Here is an 18,300-nt window from a genome sequence, read left to right on the forward strand (position 1 = left end):
TGGATAAAAACAGCAGAATCAGGCCCTAGAAAAGTACTAAAAGTGAAATTCACACCTGTGCAGAGAGGCTTACCCACCACCTAAATCCAACTTTCAACCTCCCTGAATGTCTTATTGAACATGTAACTCTCATAGCAAATACACAGTGTACAAAAAATTGAAACAGCGGAGTCTATACATCATTAAGTACTGGTCTTATTTAAATGTTAAAAGAATCTGAAAGAAGATAACTTATTAAACAGTTATATATATAAAAATGTACTCACCATTGCCGGAGCCTCTACAGTTGCCATTATTAGAATCCATAGGGAAATCTGGTATGGATTCGTAAAATATGTTAGTATTTTTAATATTGGATTATTTCAATACAGCCACATTAAAATTGCTTAATTTTTCTCTAATATTTAGTGTATTAAAATGTAAGACCCTCTTAATGAAAAAGAGGTTACAATGTTTTAGAGTCCTCTCCTGTTCCTACTGAAGTCAGTCTGAATTCTGTCTTTTAGCAAGCACCTAATGTTACATGCTGAAGCAGACTCTAGATTATTTATAGTTCACAACGGAAACTGTTGCATTTCCATTGGTGATGTGCACAGAGTAGCAGGATCTATACAAGAATGGAAATGTGTGTCAATTCAGACATGAGTTTGGGGCAACTGTGAAATGCATATCCTGCTTTTCTACTCAGTTAGATGCTGGAGGGAAATTCAGCTTTGATTTCCTCAGTAACAAAAAACAAACCAACCACAATCATGTCACTGAAGGGAAAGCCAAAATAAGCGTTTCAGTTTTCCCCCCTTAAAAATTTTCTGATTATTTTGTGAGAGAGATCAGGAATAGGGGGAGGAGGGAGGGTATAATGCCCAATTTCCAAAGAACTGCATTTGGGGACATTCTAAATTGGGAATATGTGCTAAATTCATATTCTTATTTTCAAATCTATTATTTTTAAATAACACCAAAGTTTACCTGATTTATATGCATGTCTTGTTAATAAAAAATATATTAGCTGTTGCATATTATTCTCTAGAAAGAAGAAAAACTGAAGGAATGAATATATACGTAGCAACATAGACAGTCACCCAACCTTGCAATGGGATTAATGTGGTTTTGCTTGCACGCAGCCCCATGGAAGTTGCTGAGGCTCAGTATGAGGCAAGGGTCCCATTACATGAATTCAACTGCAATGTCAGGGCCATAAGTTGTATTTACAAATGACATATGTGAGTATGTATGTGCGCGCGCGCATGTGCCTAAATATGGATTGAGGAGCCTAACTTTAGGCACCCATTTTTAAAAACATCTGGGCTGGATATATCTCTTATTTCCTTCACGCATATTTATACCTTGTACAGCAGGCAACATACTTTACATAGGTGGCTGAAAGATATGTAGGGTGAATGTAGATTTTGACATATATCTAGTTTATTTCATTAAAATAGTCAATAACCTCTGGCAAACCTGAGACTTCAGCATTAAACATCTGTATCAATGTAGTAAGCATAAGGGTACAGGAAATGTCTTCGCATTCCAGGGCAGTTGTCTATTTAGCCCAGAATCCTCTCCTTGACAATAGCCAAAAACAGTTTGCCACATACAGAAGTACTGAACCCCCATAATGCATTTAACTGTACCACATTGCAGTATGGAAGAAATTTCTTCCTGACGTTAGCTTATTCTTCAACTACAATTTATGCTGAGAAGCATAATACTTGTCATTTTTATCCTAACCAGTAAAATTTCAGCTACTATTCTTATTCATGTGTTATCAGAGACTTTTCTTGAATCTTGATAAGCTGTTCACGTCAAATAGCATCGAGAGGTTGTGAACTCTACAGATCAATTATACATGGCTTTTTAAAAAGTGTTTCCTATTATCCAATTTAAATGTTTCCTTTTAATTTTATCAAGTATTTTCTTAACCTTTTATTATAGGACAGGATAAAAGGTATAATCCATATGGCCTTCTTCAAGCCTGTTATTTTCTTACATATTTCCTCTTATTTCTCACCTTTCCAAACTCCAATACATAGTCTGGGACCTAGCTGTGTTTCCTTATTCAGTACTCTGAATCGTGGCCTCTCTTTGGACCTGATTCTGACTCTCCTATTGTTACTACCAGTCTGATACTACCCCCTCAGCAATTCCCATTACTAGAAGTCTTGTGACCTCTTAAAGAAATCTACAAAACGCCCATAAACTGGATCTTCCTTACACTTTCACAGCACTTACCCCTGTAACCTCTGTTCGCTTTCCCTGTCCTGCAGACTTGTCTGTTTCATAATGGGTAACAAGGGAATAGAAACAGAATCAAAAACAGGGACAGAGGGAAGGAAAAAGAGAATCTGGCCAGCAAAGAAGGTAAAAAAGAAACATCATGGGCAGTATTTTTCATATCTTCGTTCCCAAGTAGGGGGTGTGGAAGGAAAAATACGAAGCACTAAAATACTCTCTCCAAAGTAAAGAAATGTAGATTTCCTTGAACCAATCAAAGCCCCAGATCCAACGTTGCCTGAACATTCGGGGTGCTTGCACTGCACATTGAGATCTGGATCTTAATTTTAGCTTGAGCCCATCTCCACATTAAAAACATTTTTTATTTTTTAGTATAGTGATCATCAGAAAGGCTTATATGCAGCGACACCCCCGCATTACACACACTTCCACTTCCTTCAGTCTTTTTAAATGGAAGTGGAAGAACCCCTCTTAAAATTTAAATCCCACACTAAAAACAGATTCCAGAGAATTTTATTACTAATGATTTACACAACACAGTAAATTCATATGACGCTTTACAACACTAGTTTAGATCCTGCCCTGTGCATCCCCCTGCAGCTGAGCAAAGTGACATTGACATCAGTGGTGTTATAAGCAAGAATACATTTCATAATAGGAACATTTTTCAATAGCTTTAGGAACAGTGGACCAGATGCACAGCTGGGGTATAGCAGTTTAGATCCACTGTAGTCCGTAGAGATACACCAGTCTACACAAGCTGAGGATCTGGCTCTGTTATCTTTGGGGTTGAGAAATGGTTATGCATGTTGTGCATAGCAACCCTAACGCAACCCCACAAACACACGGAAATGAAAAACTAAGCCACCTAACACCTTCACCCACAGTACACCTGAGTATGACCCCACCTATCATACATACACTGCCATCTTAACTCAGCTCCATTTTCAACCTTTGGCATGTTCTCATTTACCAATTTATTTTCCTCCTCCCCTGGCGCTAGTAGTTATGGATGTTTGATGCAGTAGTTTGTTGTGCTGGCAGAGGTTAATTTGGGAAAGGGTTATGTGTAGAAGGGCAATTATAGGGGGTGATGTAAAACTCTGGCGACCCTAATGGGCAGAATTAAAATTGTAGTGTATGGTGTGTGGTAGTTGTGGCAATAGTAAGATGTGTGTCTATGGGAGGAGGAGAAGAGGATATATATTATTAGGTGGCTTAGCTTTTCATTTCCTTGTTTTGATGAGTTTGTGAGAGGCATGTCCTGTGTGTAGCAACCCTAACTGCTTCACAAGGAAGATTTTTGTGTATTTATCTCTTAATTTATTTAATACTTATTTAGGGGTAGGCATTGGATAAGTGGGGGGGCACGACATGTGGTGCTTAAAGTACAGTGGGAGAGCATTTGATCCCTTCTCTGTTGTCGAATACATTCTGACACAACAGTCTAGCTTCTCATAAAGAAGGCTTTATGTGCTCCTGGTCCTCATCCAATAGGTTTGCATGCAGCTCTCCCACCTCTCCCTCAACCAGTCACACTTGGAGATGCCCCGCTCTTCCCCATACCCCAATAGTCCAGCTTCTCTGAACCCAGCATTCCCCGTCATTCAATCTTTAGTGCACCTAGTCCCAATAATCAGGTTTCTGTGTATCCTGACCCAATCTATTTATTTTGCACCTAGCCTCCATCCATCAAGTTTACATGCACCATGCACAAACTTTTATTCATAATGCAAATAATGGCTAAACACATTTGTTAAAAAGAACGAAAACAAATAAAAACACTCTCTCTGTGTCCCCCGGATCTACCTCTCTACCAAGTTTTGTCCAGACAATTGTGTACAGAACTTTCTGATAACGATAAACAGCAGGCCTGCCAAGGGAAAAATTCCGCACAAGCTCAAATTCAAAGGCTTTCTATTACAAATTTGTTAAGAAACACCAAACAAAAACTGCATCAAAAATTCAAAAGGCCTAAAAATTAACCTTGTGTGAAATTTCACACCAATCAGCTAACAACTTTTAGAGAAAAACAGGAATTTATGCCCCATTTTAAGGCCATTTTAAAACACAAGCCAGTAGGCACCTCCATAAGACAATATATCAATAAACAGAACCATGTCTTGAAACAACATTTGATAGTAAATGAAGACTATATGAGTTCCAAAGGAAAAGCGTACTTTCATTTATGTTCAAGACGATGCAAAGCACAAATCACAAATCTCCTCTGAATAAATGCAGACCCTTATCACTGCCAGAAACCGACAACTCTATGCTTTTAAAAAACAATGGCCTTGTTATAAGGATCCCTGACCTTTCCTATAGCCCATTTTACCAAATCTATTTTCAGTGGAAAACTGTAAAAATAACTGAAAAAGAGTATAACAAAAGACAACAATTCAAGGGCCAGAGTGGGAGGAAAGGTTTGAAAAGGAGAGACAGACCGAGGTGATTTGGTAGAAAACTTTGTTGTGAATAAACAACCTGTTATGGCTAGAGGAAATCCAAGCATAATGTGATCCTGATTATTATTGCAATTAAAATGACATTGCGCAGCATTACAGAAGCCATTTCAGGAACTCTGCTGGAAACAGCAAAGTCAAACTGAGGGGTTGTCGTCTGGGGACTTTCTTCAGTTCATTTGATGAGATGGGAACAGTATTGCTGACTAAGAAATCCCTCAACGTGAATTAATTTAGTTTTAATTATCTACTTCAGATATTTATTTGTTCTTTAATGTATCTTCTTTAACTGCAAAATATTTGCATTGTAGAAGTATTTGAGAATAGGGCATTATGTCATCTCTGAACTAAAAATGACAGAACAACTTTCAAGGTAACAGGAGATCTGTCCTTTGATTCACATAGTGAATCCTGACTCCAGTATTCTGGTGAGATCTTCCATTGAGTCAACAGCAGCTCTGTGCATTAAGATCCACCAGCAGAATTTTGCATTTCATATGAAAATTAAAAAATTCTAGCTTTATTCACTTAAAATGATCACAGCCTTAGGTGGCATTTAACTCCACAAATCTTGACTTTGCACATAGATTATCAATACATATACCACAAAAGCCATTTTTTCCTACAGTTCATGCTATAGATATATTAGAGAGAGGCAGCGTACGGTCACCAGCAGCAACACTGTTAGTAAGGTTTAGAATTCTCTCTTCTTTAGTTCATAACTTTCTCAAAATGTCTCTTGTAAGGCTAGAAATATACATTTTCAGCTTATAAGTGTTTATTTTTTCTGAAACTAAGAAAATGGTGTACTTGCATTTTTTATGTAGAGGACTGAAAAATGACAACTTAAAAATGACAAATCTGACATGTACAGTCTTCCCTGAGGAATGTGTGGTTCGTTACATGCAAAATACTGCCCTAACTTATACACTTGTACAATTTCACTGAAGTCCATGGAGGTCTGCAAAGTATGTTCTGAGCTGAATTTGACCTTAAGTCTGAAAACAACTGGATTGGAAATAACAGAGCTAATAGCATTTGCAAATAGTTATAATGAGCATGAACAGTTAATGCTTTTACCTATGTTTTAAGTACTGCTAGTACCGGGGTGATGGAACAATTTTCGTAGTGGGGGTGCTGCTGATGGATGGATTTGGTGTTTGTTATTACTACTTCAAGCAAGGGGGATGTGACAGCACCACTGATACCAGATGCACATCTTTGTGTGTGTTTACACACCTAGAGGGACATAAGGAGGCAGAGAAGGAAGACTTAACTTAAGCTAGTGTTTCTCCACCTAGCCAATGATCCCCAAAATATGTTTCACTCTGACCACAGAATCCCTTAAAAAAAAAAAAAAGGAGGGGGGTGCAAAGTGTCTCAGACTTCCAATTAGGTGCCCCTCAGTAAAGTGTTCCTAGCATTTGTTTTACTTGCTTTACATTCTGTGGTGGTGTTTCCTTCCCTCCCCCCCCCCATCTCACCAAGAGCACCACACACCTTCAAGCCATGTTTTTATTTCCTTGTAATATTGTATGTTCATTCTACAATGCTCCTCTTCCGGGCTAAATGGACAAAGTATAATCAGCCTGGGGAAGCCCTTCCTCTCCTCTCCAAATGCAGAAATTCACATGTACCTTGACACTGCTCAAGAGTCCACGGATGTGATAGGCAATACATGGACCACCAGATGGTTTCAGCTTCCATATGGAAACGAAGTAGAGTATCTCTGGAGAATATGTTATGGATGCTACAAGCATGCACCAAAATAATTTAAGGACCTGGACCCTTCATGATGGATGCAAGTAAAGCCAAAAATTAAATATATTATTTCTCTGAAATATTCAAAAACAGCATAGCAATCAACCTACTCTAATCACATATAATCAAGGCAACTGTTTTGACTGAAGCATAATTCAAGACTCGGCAAAGAAAATATCCAGATCTATGAAGTTACACTTCCATATTCTGAAGGTGCAATATGACACAGAAGTTTTCTTTTTTAACAGCTATGTTCCTGCCATTTGACATAAACTTCTCCAATTTTATATGTTAAACATTTCCAGAGATAAATGTTCAGGTAGCCTAAACCATCTCTCTTATTTTGCAAGTGCCCCTTTCTATCTGCTCTTGTTTTATTGTTACTATTTGTTCAGGAAAACATCCCTCTTCAGGACTTCAGCACTGTCATAAATAGGGATAGACATAAGCACATGCTTAGGTGTTTTCCTTAGTGAAGTCTTTAGCACTGACAACATATTTGATACTGCACTGTATAGAAAAACAAAAACAATTCCTGCCCTCAAGCCCTTGGAATCTAAAAGCATGACACACAGGTGGCAGGTCATACGGAGTAATCCAGTGAATGGGAGGATCTGGTCGTTTGTTTGTTAGTTTTTAAATTGTAAACTCACTTCTTGCAGGCTTTGCAGAATAAGTGAGTTTTAAGAGGGACCTAAATGAAGAGAGGGTGACTGCTTGGTAAACTCAGGTGAGAAGAGCATTCAACTAGCAAGAAGTCAACATGGAACAACACAGAGACAACAATGGGTGGAGGAATCAAATGGGGTAACAAGACTGGCATGAATGGCAGAGCCACTTGTGCACACAATAGCAATTTAGCATATACAAAATGGTGTACCCCCACATCTGTAGGTAGAATCGCTTACATGTGCAAAAGCTGGTGACAAAAATCAAAGGCTAGAGACATAAATTTGGACCTTAGCACTCTCTGCTCTGACAATTGGAATGTAAACATGTTGTAAATATCGTTTTCTTCTCCTTCAAGGATTGTCTTAATTAGGTTGATCCTGAAGACTAATCAAAGATATACAATTTCACACTGGCCTCCAGAGTCAGCTATAACCATTGGTGTGTTTAAAGTTACAGTATCTTCTAAATACAGACCTGGAGATTCTCTCTTTTACAACAGTATAAAGGAACAGCACAAATCTAAGGGCCAAATCTTGGCTCATCTGCTTAGTGAGCACAGAGCTTACCCAGAGACCCTCTGCTCTGTGGTTGACCAACTAGATCCTTCTGTATGGAGATTGGACTCCACTGACTCATAAGAACAGCCCTACTGGGTCAGACAAAGGTCCATCTAGCCCAGTATCCTGTTTTCTGACAGTGGCCAATGCCAGGTGCTTCAGATGGAATGAATAGAACACGTAATCATCAAGTGATCCATCCCCTGTGTCCTAATCCTAGCTTCTGGCAAACAAAGGCTAGGGACACCATCCCTGTCCAACTCATATGAGGTTTTCAGGGAGTAATGTCAGAGGAGGTAGTGCTGCCCCCCAATATCCCCATTTAAGGGTGAGATCTCCGCAGATGGGTGACTGCTGAGGAAACAGTGAGGGGGCTCAGTGATCCCCTTTCAGCCTCCTAACTCCATTTCTACAGGGGTGCTCTGCTCTGACTGGTCTCTCGAACCCTTGATTCCTCTCTCTCCCTTCAGAAAAGGAGACAATAGTTGTTAATGGCAGAGGACGGGAGGGGCACAGAGTAACTGAGATGCCCTTTCACAGCAGTCATTAGGCTGAGTGAATGGTACAGCAGTGGCCATATCATCCCTTCCACAAGTAGGAGGCTCTGGAGTAACAGTAGTGAAAAGACACAGACAGCTCCTTCGAGGGAAGTGGCCTTTAAATCTGCCTTACATCATAGCCTAGATATGAAAGGCAGAAGCCCTAAGCAGGGTCACGGTAGGGATCACAACAGCTTCTCCCATTGCAGCAACTGAGGATGGGCTTTTGGCTAGGGTGTTGCCCCGCCCTCACCCAAGATGGACTCATCATCTTTTGTACCAGTCACCGTCCAGTAGATTTAGTAGTTGGGAGTTCGGTACTATTTCAAGCTCTGGTAACACAGGCTTATGGGAACTCAAATGGACAAAAGGAGTTGGACTCTGCCTTATGGGAGAACCCTGTACTGAGCAGGGAGCTAGAAAAGATGATTTAATGGGGCTCTTTCAGTCTTTAATTTTAACAACTGTACAGTTCTCCTTAAAATGGCTGCTAGCAATGTGTTTACTGGAATGAAAAAATAGGTGGGAAAGACAGACCTGCCAGACCAGTGTTAAAGAAAAGCCTCTCTGTTCTTCACAGAGTGGAGAAATGATCAAATAACAGTTCACACATGGAAATATTTGGGCTCTAATAGGGTGACAAGCTTAGAAAGGTCCCCAGTGATATACTACATAAATAATACTGGCACAAGCCAAAGCTGCTGTGCCCATTAATGTTGTGGTCAATTAGAGCTGATTTATCTAACTTGTTAATTAGGGCCACTCCCCTGACCTTTTAGGGCCCATACACTCACTGTTTTACATACTTGACAACTGACATCATGTGCAACATAAACTCTGTGAGGAAGAATGTGCATTTTTCAGAATTTGCTTCAAGATGCTGCACTTCATCAATTGTAGTTCAAATTATGCAAAAGTGCAGGTCTGATAGAATGGAGCCCAATGGAGCCCATTCTCATTCTGGTGAGAATGCTGAATGCTAATTAGTGTGCACAATTTCCCTATATGTAAACTGCTTTGTATTATGCACTTTTTCATCCCTTTGTCCTGTTATAATTATAAAACTGATGCATGAACATCCGTCTCATGAAAGCGAACAAAAAGAAATCTTTTCTGAAGTTAAACCGAAAACCAGTCCAGTCCTTTTACCCAGCCAGAGTCAGAATGAAGATCTCACCCTCGCAGTCTAACAACTTGATCTGACTGCCAATCCACATGCACAAAAATGAGTAAAGAAACAAAATTTTATTTTAATTAAAAATACTATTTGCTATATTGTGGATTAACTGGAAGAAACTCTGCAAACTGAGATTTTCTACAATGCGATAGAATATAAAGTTATTTCACACTGTGAATCTGTATACTGTAAATTGTTCACTTGGGAGGAGGTATGGTAGGGGTGGGCAAACTACTGCTCACAGGCCGGATCCGGCCCCTCAGGGCTTTGGATCCGGCCTGTGGGATTGCCACCCATGTGGCGCCGCGGGCCCTGTGCCACTCCCAGAAGCAGCCAGCACCACATCCCTGAGGCCGCTGGTGGGGGGCAAGGGGGACAGAGGGTTCCATGCACTGCCCTCACCTCCAGGCACCACCCACCGCAGCTCCCATTGGCGGGAATGGGGAACTGTTGCCAATGGGAGCTTTGGGGAGGTACCCACAGAAAAGGGCAGCGCATGGAGCCCTCTGCCCCCATCCCCAGGGAGCACACGGACGTGGTGCTGGCCACTTCAGGGAGCAGCACAGCGAGGAGCCAGGGCAGGCAGGCAGGGAGCCTGCCCTGGCCCCGGTGCACGCTGCTGTCACCCCGAAGCCGCTCCAGGTAAGTGGTGCCAGGCGGGAGCCCGAACCCCTCCTGCACCCCACCCCCCAACCCCGTGCCATACCCCTCCTGCACCCCAACCCCCTGCCGCACCTCACACTCCTCCTGCCACCCAACTGCCTGCCCTGAGCCCCCTCCCTCCCTCCGCACCCCTCCTGCACCCCTGCCCTAAGCCCCCTCATACACCCCGCACCCCTCCTCTGCCCCAACCCCTTGCCCTGAGCCCGTTCCTGCACACCACACCACCTCCCACAGCACACACTCCCTCCCTCCCGCACCCCAACTCCCTGCCCTGGCCCTGCATGCAATTTCCCCCACCCAGATGCGGCCCTCGGGCCTAAAAGTTTGCCCACCCCTGAGGTATGGTCTGGTGAGCAGAGAAAAGGAATTGGACTCAGGGCTCCGGGGCTCTATTCCTGACTCTGCCACTGACAACGAGCTTGATTACATCATTTAACCATCCCATCCTTAATTTGCCCTTTTACACAATGGATTGAATAATACTTACCTTAACCAGTCAAAGTTTAGAAAGAAATCTGTGATCCCTGGACAAAAGGTATGATAGAAGTGCAAAGACCTATTACTTTGTGGGTAATATTTTCATTTTGAATGATGAAAACCTTTTCAATAATAAATGTGAATTTACATTTCCATTGACTGTGCATTTCACCAACAATATTAGGTGCAGAAAGTGCATTCTTAAGAGGAAAAAACTTAGGAGAAATGCCTTGTATACGAATCATTAACTATTCTGTTATTTGTTTTAGTGATGTTTTCTACTAGGGTACAATCCTCTAATAAGATGATACCAGTTTTCTTCTGACCTTTTCCTAGATAAGGAATATTTCATTATATTTTAAAGGGGAGGATTTATTCCCCCTCCCCAGAAGAATGTCTTCAGTCCAGGGGATAGTATGCTAGTTTAATTTTTAAATCCCAGAAATAAGAATGTCATCAGGTTTCCAGTCAGTGAAGTATTCATGGATTTCACACTGGAATCATTCAAAGAGGTTATTGTGCTGCTGTGGTCCTCAGCAATAGGTAACTCAGGGGCAATTTTAGAGAAACTTCCTCCCTTCAGTTTTGAATGCCACTGCTTTCAAATATCTGTTGACTTGCCAAGCCTCACTCAGTTTGGATCCATTTTTAAGGCAGTTTTGAAAGTATCTCAGTGCTGTTCAGGAAAGAGTCTGTAAATGTGTTTCAAAATGAGACATTCACAAACTAGTCCTAATTTTGGAATTCAAAACCAACCTCACTGAAATCCTCCCAGCAGGTCTGCAGCCCAAAGAAGCAGCAACAGATCTATAGACAGACACGCGGCATTAGAGGTGGGGTACAATTACAGAGGAAGGAAAGGTTAGAGACGAATGAGGGGAAGGGTTAGTTATGGAAGTATAAGGAGCAGAGTTAGCTTGAGTTATGGGTTGTAGAAGGAGATCTGAGAGTTAGAAAGGGTGGAAATGGTAGTTTGAAAGGTAGGAGTGGAGTTAGATTGGTATGGAAATAAAAAAATATACAGATAGGGGAAAGAGGTGATGGATGGGAAAGGTTAAATGAGCACATGAAGAGAAGAGTGTAATGGAATAGGGTATAAGATGTGATTGGAAGTGGAGAAAGCATTGGAAGAGGAATGATGGGGTTTATTTATATGGAGTGGAATGAAAGGTAAGGGTCAACAGAATGATGGCAACAGTAATTAGTTACATACAGCACCTGTCAACCAAAGCACTTTGCCATGGGTCAGAATCAGAGGTGACATCAACGTTAATATAAATGAATCAACAAATTGGTGTAAGCTGGTGTAACTTAAACATCAAAGGGGCTGAAAGATGGGGCTGCCACAGAATGTACAACTAACAGTAGAGTGTAAGTAGGTGTAAGATAAAGCACAGGTGCAAACCTGCTCTGTCTTATAACTTCCTTTTCTCACTACACCATCCTCTTCTGCCAACTTTGGCATGTAAGTCAAACCACTTAGCAATAGTTAACTTACACCATGGTATCACCTATGGTATCTCCCAGTGTGACCAGAGATATGTATTTCTCTCTGATGAGATAAACTCTGAGATATTGATCATTTTGTAAACATCTAGGGTTCTAGAGCCAGAGCCTTGACCAAATTCCAGTCCTAGCCAAATCCCCAAATTACATATTGCCTAATTTAGCTTATCTCAGCTCTTTCAATTGGAAATAAATGGGTTTATTTCTCCATTGCTTGTCCTAGTACATTGTGTTGCTGTGCCCTGTTAAACAGGTTCTATGTTCCATCCCAGAGGTAGCTGCTCAGGGATGGGTAAAGTTATACCTTTTTGGATTAAAAAAGCCAGCCCCCAGCCTGACAGCTTTGCAGTGTTCTGGCAGCACAAAGCAGTTGGAAAGCCATCTTAACCAGTTATGTGGGGATTCTCCTATGGTAAGAGGAACAGCTAGATGGCACGGAGACACCCATCAACACCACCTTTACAGCTCCAAGCATAGGGAGCACGGCCAATGAAAGGGAATGTGGCCAGAGAGCTGATGTGCTCTAGAATTCTCTAATGATCTCCAGAAAGACCTCCTGGAGGCCACTGCAGCCAGATACAACTTAGAGCAGCTCTGAGGCTACTCTAATTTGAACTGGGGCCCAAACTGACCCTCATCTAACCCCAGGACCAGGAGACGTACACGTTACCATGTAGCCATCTTTACCACACTCATCCTTCAGCTACACTGCCTGCAACCCGAATACAACTGAGGATCTGACCCAGTATCTATGCATGCCATAAAACTAGTAATATTTGTTATAAGTTTATCTTAAAATATATATGCAACAATTACTTTCTGCCGCTCTTCCCCCAGCTGCCATTTCGCATGTCTTTGTGCTACTGCTGGCATGGGAACAGGTAGGGGCAATTGCTTCTCCTAACTCAAGCCTCACTCCTCCTCTGGCCACCACAGTCTCTCTCAGTTGTCACCGCCATGAAAATAGGAGTACCACCCCCTTGCTCCCATCAGCACAAGCTAGCTTGCAGCATGAAGTTCAACAAGCACAAATGTGCAGCTGCTCGTCTATGCAAAATAAAGCGAGTGCAGCCAATTCTGGAAGGAAGCATGGTTTTAGTGGGTCTGAGTGACATCGTAAAGGGGAGTAGAGGGCATGGCGAATTGTATACACAGTACTGGGTACATTAATGGTGTGACTACTGCCCTACTATAGTACAATTATGTTTACAAAATACTAAAACTGAGCTAAAAAGAATGTGAAATGGTTTCCATTTCACAAGCTTTGAAAGAGACCCATTTTCATTTTTTCAACAAAATGGACTTTACAAAAAATGTAAGCTACTTTTTGAATAGAGAATGTTTCTGAATCTGTTGTTGAAAGTTTTCATATACCAAAGACCCATTTTTTGAATAAATTAGAAATGTTGATTACCCAGTAATGGTGTTGATAAAAATTTTGACTGAAAAATGTTGATTAAAAAATATTATAAGAAGTTAAAAATTTCAAAAAAGAAAGAATTTCTTATGGAATGTTTCAGTTTTGGAAAAAGGCCATTTTCAACAACAACAAATTTCACTCAAAAATCTCATCAGCTGCACACAAATGCTAAATAAGAGTAAAAAGTTACAGGTCACAAAACTTATTCACACCAAAGAGCATAAAGATATTATCAGAACGGTGTAAGATTGGTTTGGGGCTGAGGGTTAGGTGAGTGCTACGTTTCGCCTATGGTAGGAGGCAACAGGAGTGAGGGCAAGAGCTGGGTTTGGAAATGGGAGACAGGATCAGAGGGACAAGTTTAGAATTGGAGGAAGGGGTGGCGGGGAGGGTTATGTTCAACCACACATGGATGCAGTGTCCACCCTGTTTGGAATGACATTACTGAAGGGCACTTTTGTCCATTGTCTCTGCACCTTTATATGCAAGCATCAACTACTCACTCTCAGATGTCACCAGTATCCATAGAGTGAGATGGGAAGGCAAGGAGAGGAGAGTGGGCACTAGATAGGGGAAGGAGGGATAGAGAGGTTCTGGAAGAGAGAGAGCAAGATGCTACAAAGGGAAGAAGAGAAAGGGATGAGAGAGAGATTCAGGCGTAGGAAGAAGGTCAGAGGGAGAAGAAGAGGGATGGCAGATGGAGCTGGCGGGGGGCCCATGTACCTGTGGTTGACTGAGATCCGAGGTGATCTCCCTACGGGTCAGCAAGGCATGAGGGCTGGGAGTTGGAGCCAGAGGGGGATCACAAGTGGGGTAGGCTGGAGTTGACTGGGATCAGAAAGGATGAGAAATGGGGACTGGATTCACAGCGTGCTGGGCACATGGGTGCTGGCAGAGAGGAGCGTGGGCTGGGCTCAGAGGGGTGTGGGCTGAAAGGGGAGCATAGAGAGGAGTGCAGGCTGGGCTCCCAGGGGCACAGGCAGGGAGGGGTGCAGGCTGGGCTCCCGGGAGCGATGGCAGGGAGGGGAGCGGGCTGGGCTCCCGGGGGCGATGGCAGGGAGGGGAGCAGGGAGGGGAGTGGGCTGGACTCCTGGGGTGATGGCAGAGAGGGAGCCAGGAGGGGTGGGGTGAGGGCTCCCGGGGGCAATGGCAGGGAGGGGAGCAGGCTGGGCTCCCAGGAATGATGGCAGGAAGGGGTGCGGGCTGGGCTCCCGGGGGCAATGGCAGGAAGGGGTGTGGGCTGGGCTCCTGGAGCGATGGCAGGAAGAGGAGCGGGCTGGGCTCCTGGGGCGATGGCAGAGGGGGACAGGGAGAGGAGTGGGCTGGGCTCCCGGGTGCGATGGCAGGGAGGGGAACAGGCTGGGCTCCTGGTGGCGATGGCATGGAGGGGAGCTGGGAGGGGTGCGGGTCGGGCTCCTGGGGGCGATGGCAGGGAGGGGAGCAGGCTGAGTTCCCGGGGGCGATGGCAGGGAGGGGACCGGGCTGGGCTCCTTGGGGCGATGGCAGGGAGAGGGGCAAGGAGGGGGGCGGGCTGGGCTCCCAGGGGCGATGGCAGGGAGGGGAGCGGGTTGGGCTCCCGGGGGCGATGGCAGGGAGAGGGGCAAGGAGGGGGGCGGGCTGGGCTCCCAGGGGCGATGGCAGGGAGGGGAGCGGGTTGGGCTCCCGGGGGCGATGGCAGACAGGGAGCAGGGCAGGGAGCGGGTTGGGCTCCCGGGGCCAATGGCAGGGAGGGAAGCAGGCTGGGCTCCCGGAGGCGATGGCAGGGAGGGGACAGGGCTGGGCTCCCTGGGGCGATGGCAGGGAGAGGGGCAAGGGGGGGAGCGATGGCAGGGAGGGGAGCGGGCTGGGCTCCCCGGGGGCGATGGCAGGGAGGGGACAGGGCTGGGCTCCCGGGGGCGATGGCAGGGAGAGGGGCAAGGAAGGGACCAATGGCAGGGAGGGGAGCAGGCTGAGTTCACGGGGGCGATGCCAGGGAGGGGACTGGGCTGGGCTCCTTGGGGCGATGGCAGGGAGAGGGGCAAGGAGGGGAGCAGGTTGGGCTCCCGGGGTCAATAGCAGACAGAGAGCAGGGCAAAGAGTGGGTTGGGCTCCCGGGGCTGATGGCAGGGAGAGGAGCGGGCTGGGCTCCCGGGGGCGATGGCAGGGAGAGGGGCAAGGAAGGGACCGATGGCAGGGAGGGGAGCGGGCTGGGCTCCCGGGTGCGATGGCAGGGAGGGGAGCGGGCTGGGCTCCCGGGGGCGACGGCAGGGAGAAGGGCAAGGAGGGGAGCGGGCTGGGCTCCCGGGGGTGCGGCACTTACCGGCTCCCTCGGCGGTCACGATGGCCTCTGGGGAGATGCAGACGCCGCGGTCGTAGAGGGGCAGCTCCTCGCAGGCCAGGCTCTCGGGCCAGGTGTGGCGGTACTTGATGAGGACGGGCTCGCAGCCGGCCCGGGCCCGCTCGCACACCGACTTGCAGGGCTTGATGGGCTCGTGCTGGAAGTCGATGGTGCAGATGGGCGCGTACATAGCGCAGAGGAAGAAGAGCAGGTCGGGGCTGCAGTGGGTGCCCAGCAGCCCCTCGAACTGCTCGATGGCCAGGATGGCGTTGGCCTGGGTGCTGTGGTGCAGGTGGTTGGGCATCTTGGTCATGTTCCAGGGCAGGGACTTGCACAGCGGGATGCGGACCGGCTCGCAGGCGGCGCCCTGGGCCCCGGGCACCCTGCTCAGGAAGAGCCCGGCCAGGGCCAGGGCCAGGAGGAGCGCGGCGGAGCCGCAGCCCAGCATGGTCCCGCCGGGCTCTGGGCTCGGGACCTCACACACACGCGCTCCCCGGACCTGGCGGAGCCGCCTCTTCTCCCCCTGCCCCTCGCCACAGCGGCTCCGGCTGCCACCTGCCCCGGGCAGCGGGGCCCGCCCCCTGCGGCGCTAGGGGTCGCGGCGGGATCGGAGCAAGGCGCAGCCAGAAGGGGGGAGATCGGGGGGTGCTGCACCTGGGGGCGCCCCGCTCCTGCTGGCGCCGAGCACGAGGACGGGCCCGCGGGCGCCCCGGCAAAGTTTGGCCAGCGCGGAGAAGCGCTTGGGACTCGCCGGGCCCCGCTCCGCAGGCTGAGGGACGGGCCGGCTTTGCAATGAGGGCTCTGTCTGCAGCCCAGCTCCTTTTCCCCTTCCCCAGCTCCTCCTCCCAGCCCTCCTTAACCCTGTGCGGCGGCGGGGAGGAGGGGGGACGAGATGACCTGCGGCTGCATTAACTTCCATCAGTATAAGACACCGCTTGTCCCGTACCCCACCCCCCGCCTATCCCTCGGGAAAGCTGCGAGCTCTCAGTTTTCGCGGGCGCTGCAGCAAGGCAGAGCGGGGGAAGCCAAATCAAGCTAGGCCTTGTCAAGCGACTGGAAAGTGCCGGGCAGCAGAAGCGCCCAGCCAACCCTGACAGAACCTCTTAGACCAGATCTGGCAGAGCTCAGAGACCCACCAACTCTTAAGCCAGAAGGGAGCAGCATGATCGTCTGACCGGCACATCGCAGGCCACAGACCTCACACACCCAGACCCCTAGTCTCTGGCTGAGTTACTGAAGACCACAGATCATGGGTTAAAGATTGCAAGCTCCAGGTCTACACTTTGGAAACACATCCCTCCTCCCCACCCAAGCATGGAGGTAAAGAAAAGGAGTCTCTTTCAGACACTCCACAGGACACAAGGAGGCGGGTTTTTCCTTCCCGAGTCTCTCTGTTCTGGTGTAAACAATCACCTCTGGGGCTTTCTTTTCAAACATAAGGGGTAGAGTTTCTGATCTGCCTTGCTGCACGGGATCCGATGCCTTTGAATCGCAGCCCTTGCCAAGAGGGCTGCATTCATTCTGACACTGCCCACCCCCTCCACAGCCAGAGTCCTGCGGGAAACTTTCCCCACAGTGGCAGAAAGTGGTTTTTTCTCTCCTTCAGTCCAGATGCATTTAATCTAGAGGAGAAAATAGAAAGCAGCTTGCTCCCTGCAGCTAAAGTAACCTCCTGTTCAGAGCACAGTCTAAAATGAAGTGACCTACAGAGGCATCTTCCCCTCTGCATCGGGGGGAGAGAGAGGACTCCCTCAGAGGGGCAACAAAGCCCCAAACAAAACAGGAAATCACCTTTGCTCTGCGCCATTAAAATGTGCCTTTGTTTCAACGCAGCCATTTCTCACAGCTGATCATTTTTAGCCAAACCTATCCCCTTGGCTTCCACCCCCTCCCCCAGCACACACAGTGGGCTATCTGTTTCTGGCCCTGGATTTGACTTGAAGGCAAGAGGTTTAAAAATGTAACATTCACTTGCTGTTTATATGGCTACGTTATTGCTGAAATAATTCTGGACAATGGTGCCATAAACATTTTTCCCCCAAGGAAAAGATTGTTAATTGGAGAACAAAGAATAACAGACGCTAAACTTGGATTAATTTAGTTGAAACACAGGGTGGTTTATTTTGGTGTAACTGTTTAGTATCTTTAACAACAAATAAATTAGGCATGAGAAATATTAGCACTAAATTATTTGGAAAAAAGAAAATAGAGCCATGCTGAGATAAATACCCCTCTTCTGAATAGTAAATGTGGAGATAGCTATATTCAAGCTAGAATGCCTTTGGGACTCTTATTAGCAGTACTGTTTTGAGATGGAAGATGACAACCTTCACACAGCCTACACTGTTAAGTGGGAAACCATGACTATCATCATCAAACCAGCAACTCTTGACCTCCTGGTCAAAAGAGCAACAAAAAAGCCTGCCTTTTCAAGGCCAATGTACTAGGCAGATCAAACCTGGGTTAAAGATCTGCCAGTTGAATGTTGAAGACTCATGGTCCAAGAGTGACTGC

The 18,300-nt window shown here is 46.1% G+C and overlaps 1 protein-coding gene across 2 annotated transcripts in view; it reads right to left on the reverse strand.

Moving 5' to 3' along the window:
- Positions 1 to 16,692, reverse strand: part of FRZB (frizzled related protein) — a 33,490-nt gene extending 16,798 nt beyond the window's left edge. Inside the window, exons 1-2 of one of the 2 annotated variants that reach the window (XM_048869938.2) lie at positions 15,769 to 16,692; positions 267 to 314 (exon numbers count right to left, since the gene is read on the reverse strand). In XM_048869938.2, coding sequence (XP_048725895.1) covers positions 267 to 314; positions 15,769 to 16,234 — 514 coding nt within the window. In that variant the 5' untranslated portion in view covers positions 16,235 to 16,692. The remainder of the gene's footprint in view (positions 1 to 266; positions 315 to 15,768) is intronic. The other variant, XM_075118000.1, reaches the window with a different exon arrangement.
- Between the last annotated feature and the right edge of the window lie 1,608 nt (positions 16,693 to 18,300).

The sequence above is a fragment of the Caretta caretta genome, chromosome 11, assembly GCF_965140235.1.
Source record: "Caretta caretta isolate rCarCar2 chromosome 11, rCarCar1.hap1, whole genome shotgun sequence".
NCBI classification, from domain to species: Eukaryota; Metazoa; Chordata; order Testudines; family Cheloniidae; genus Caretta; species Caretta caretta.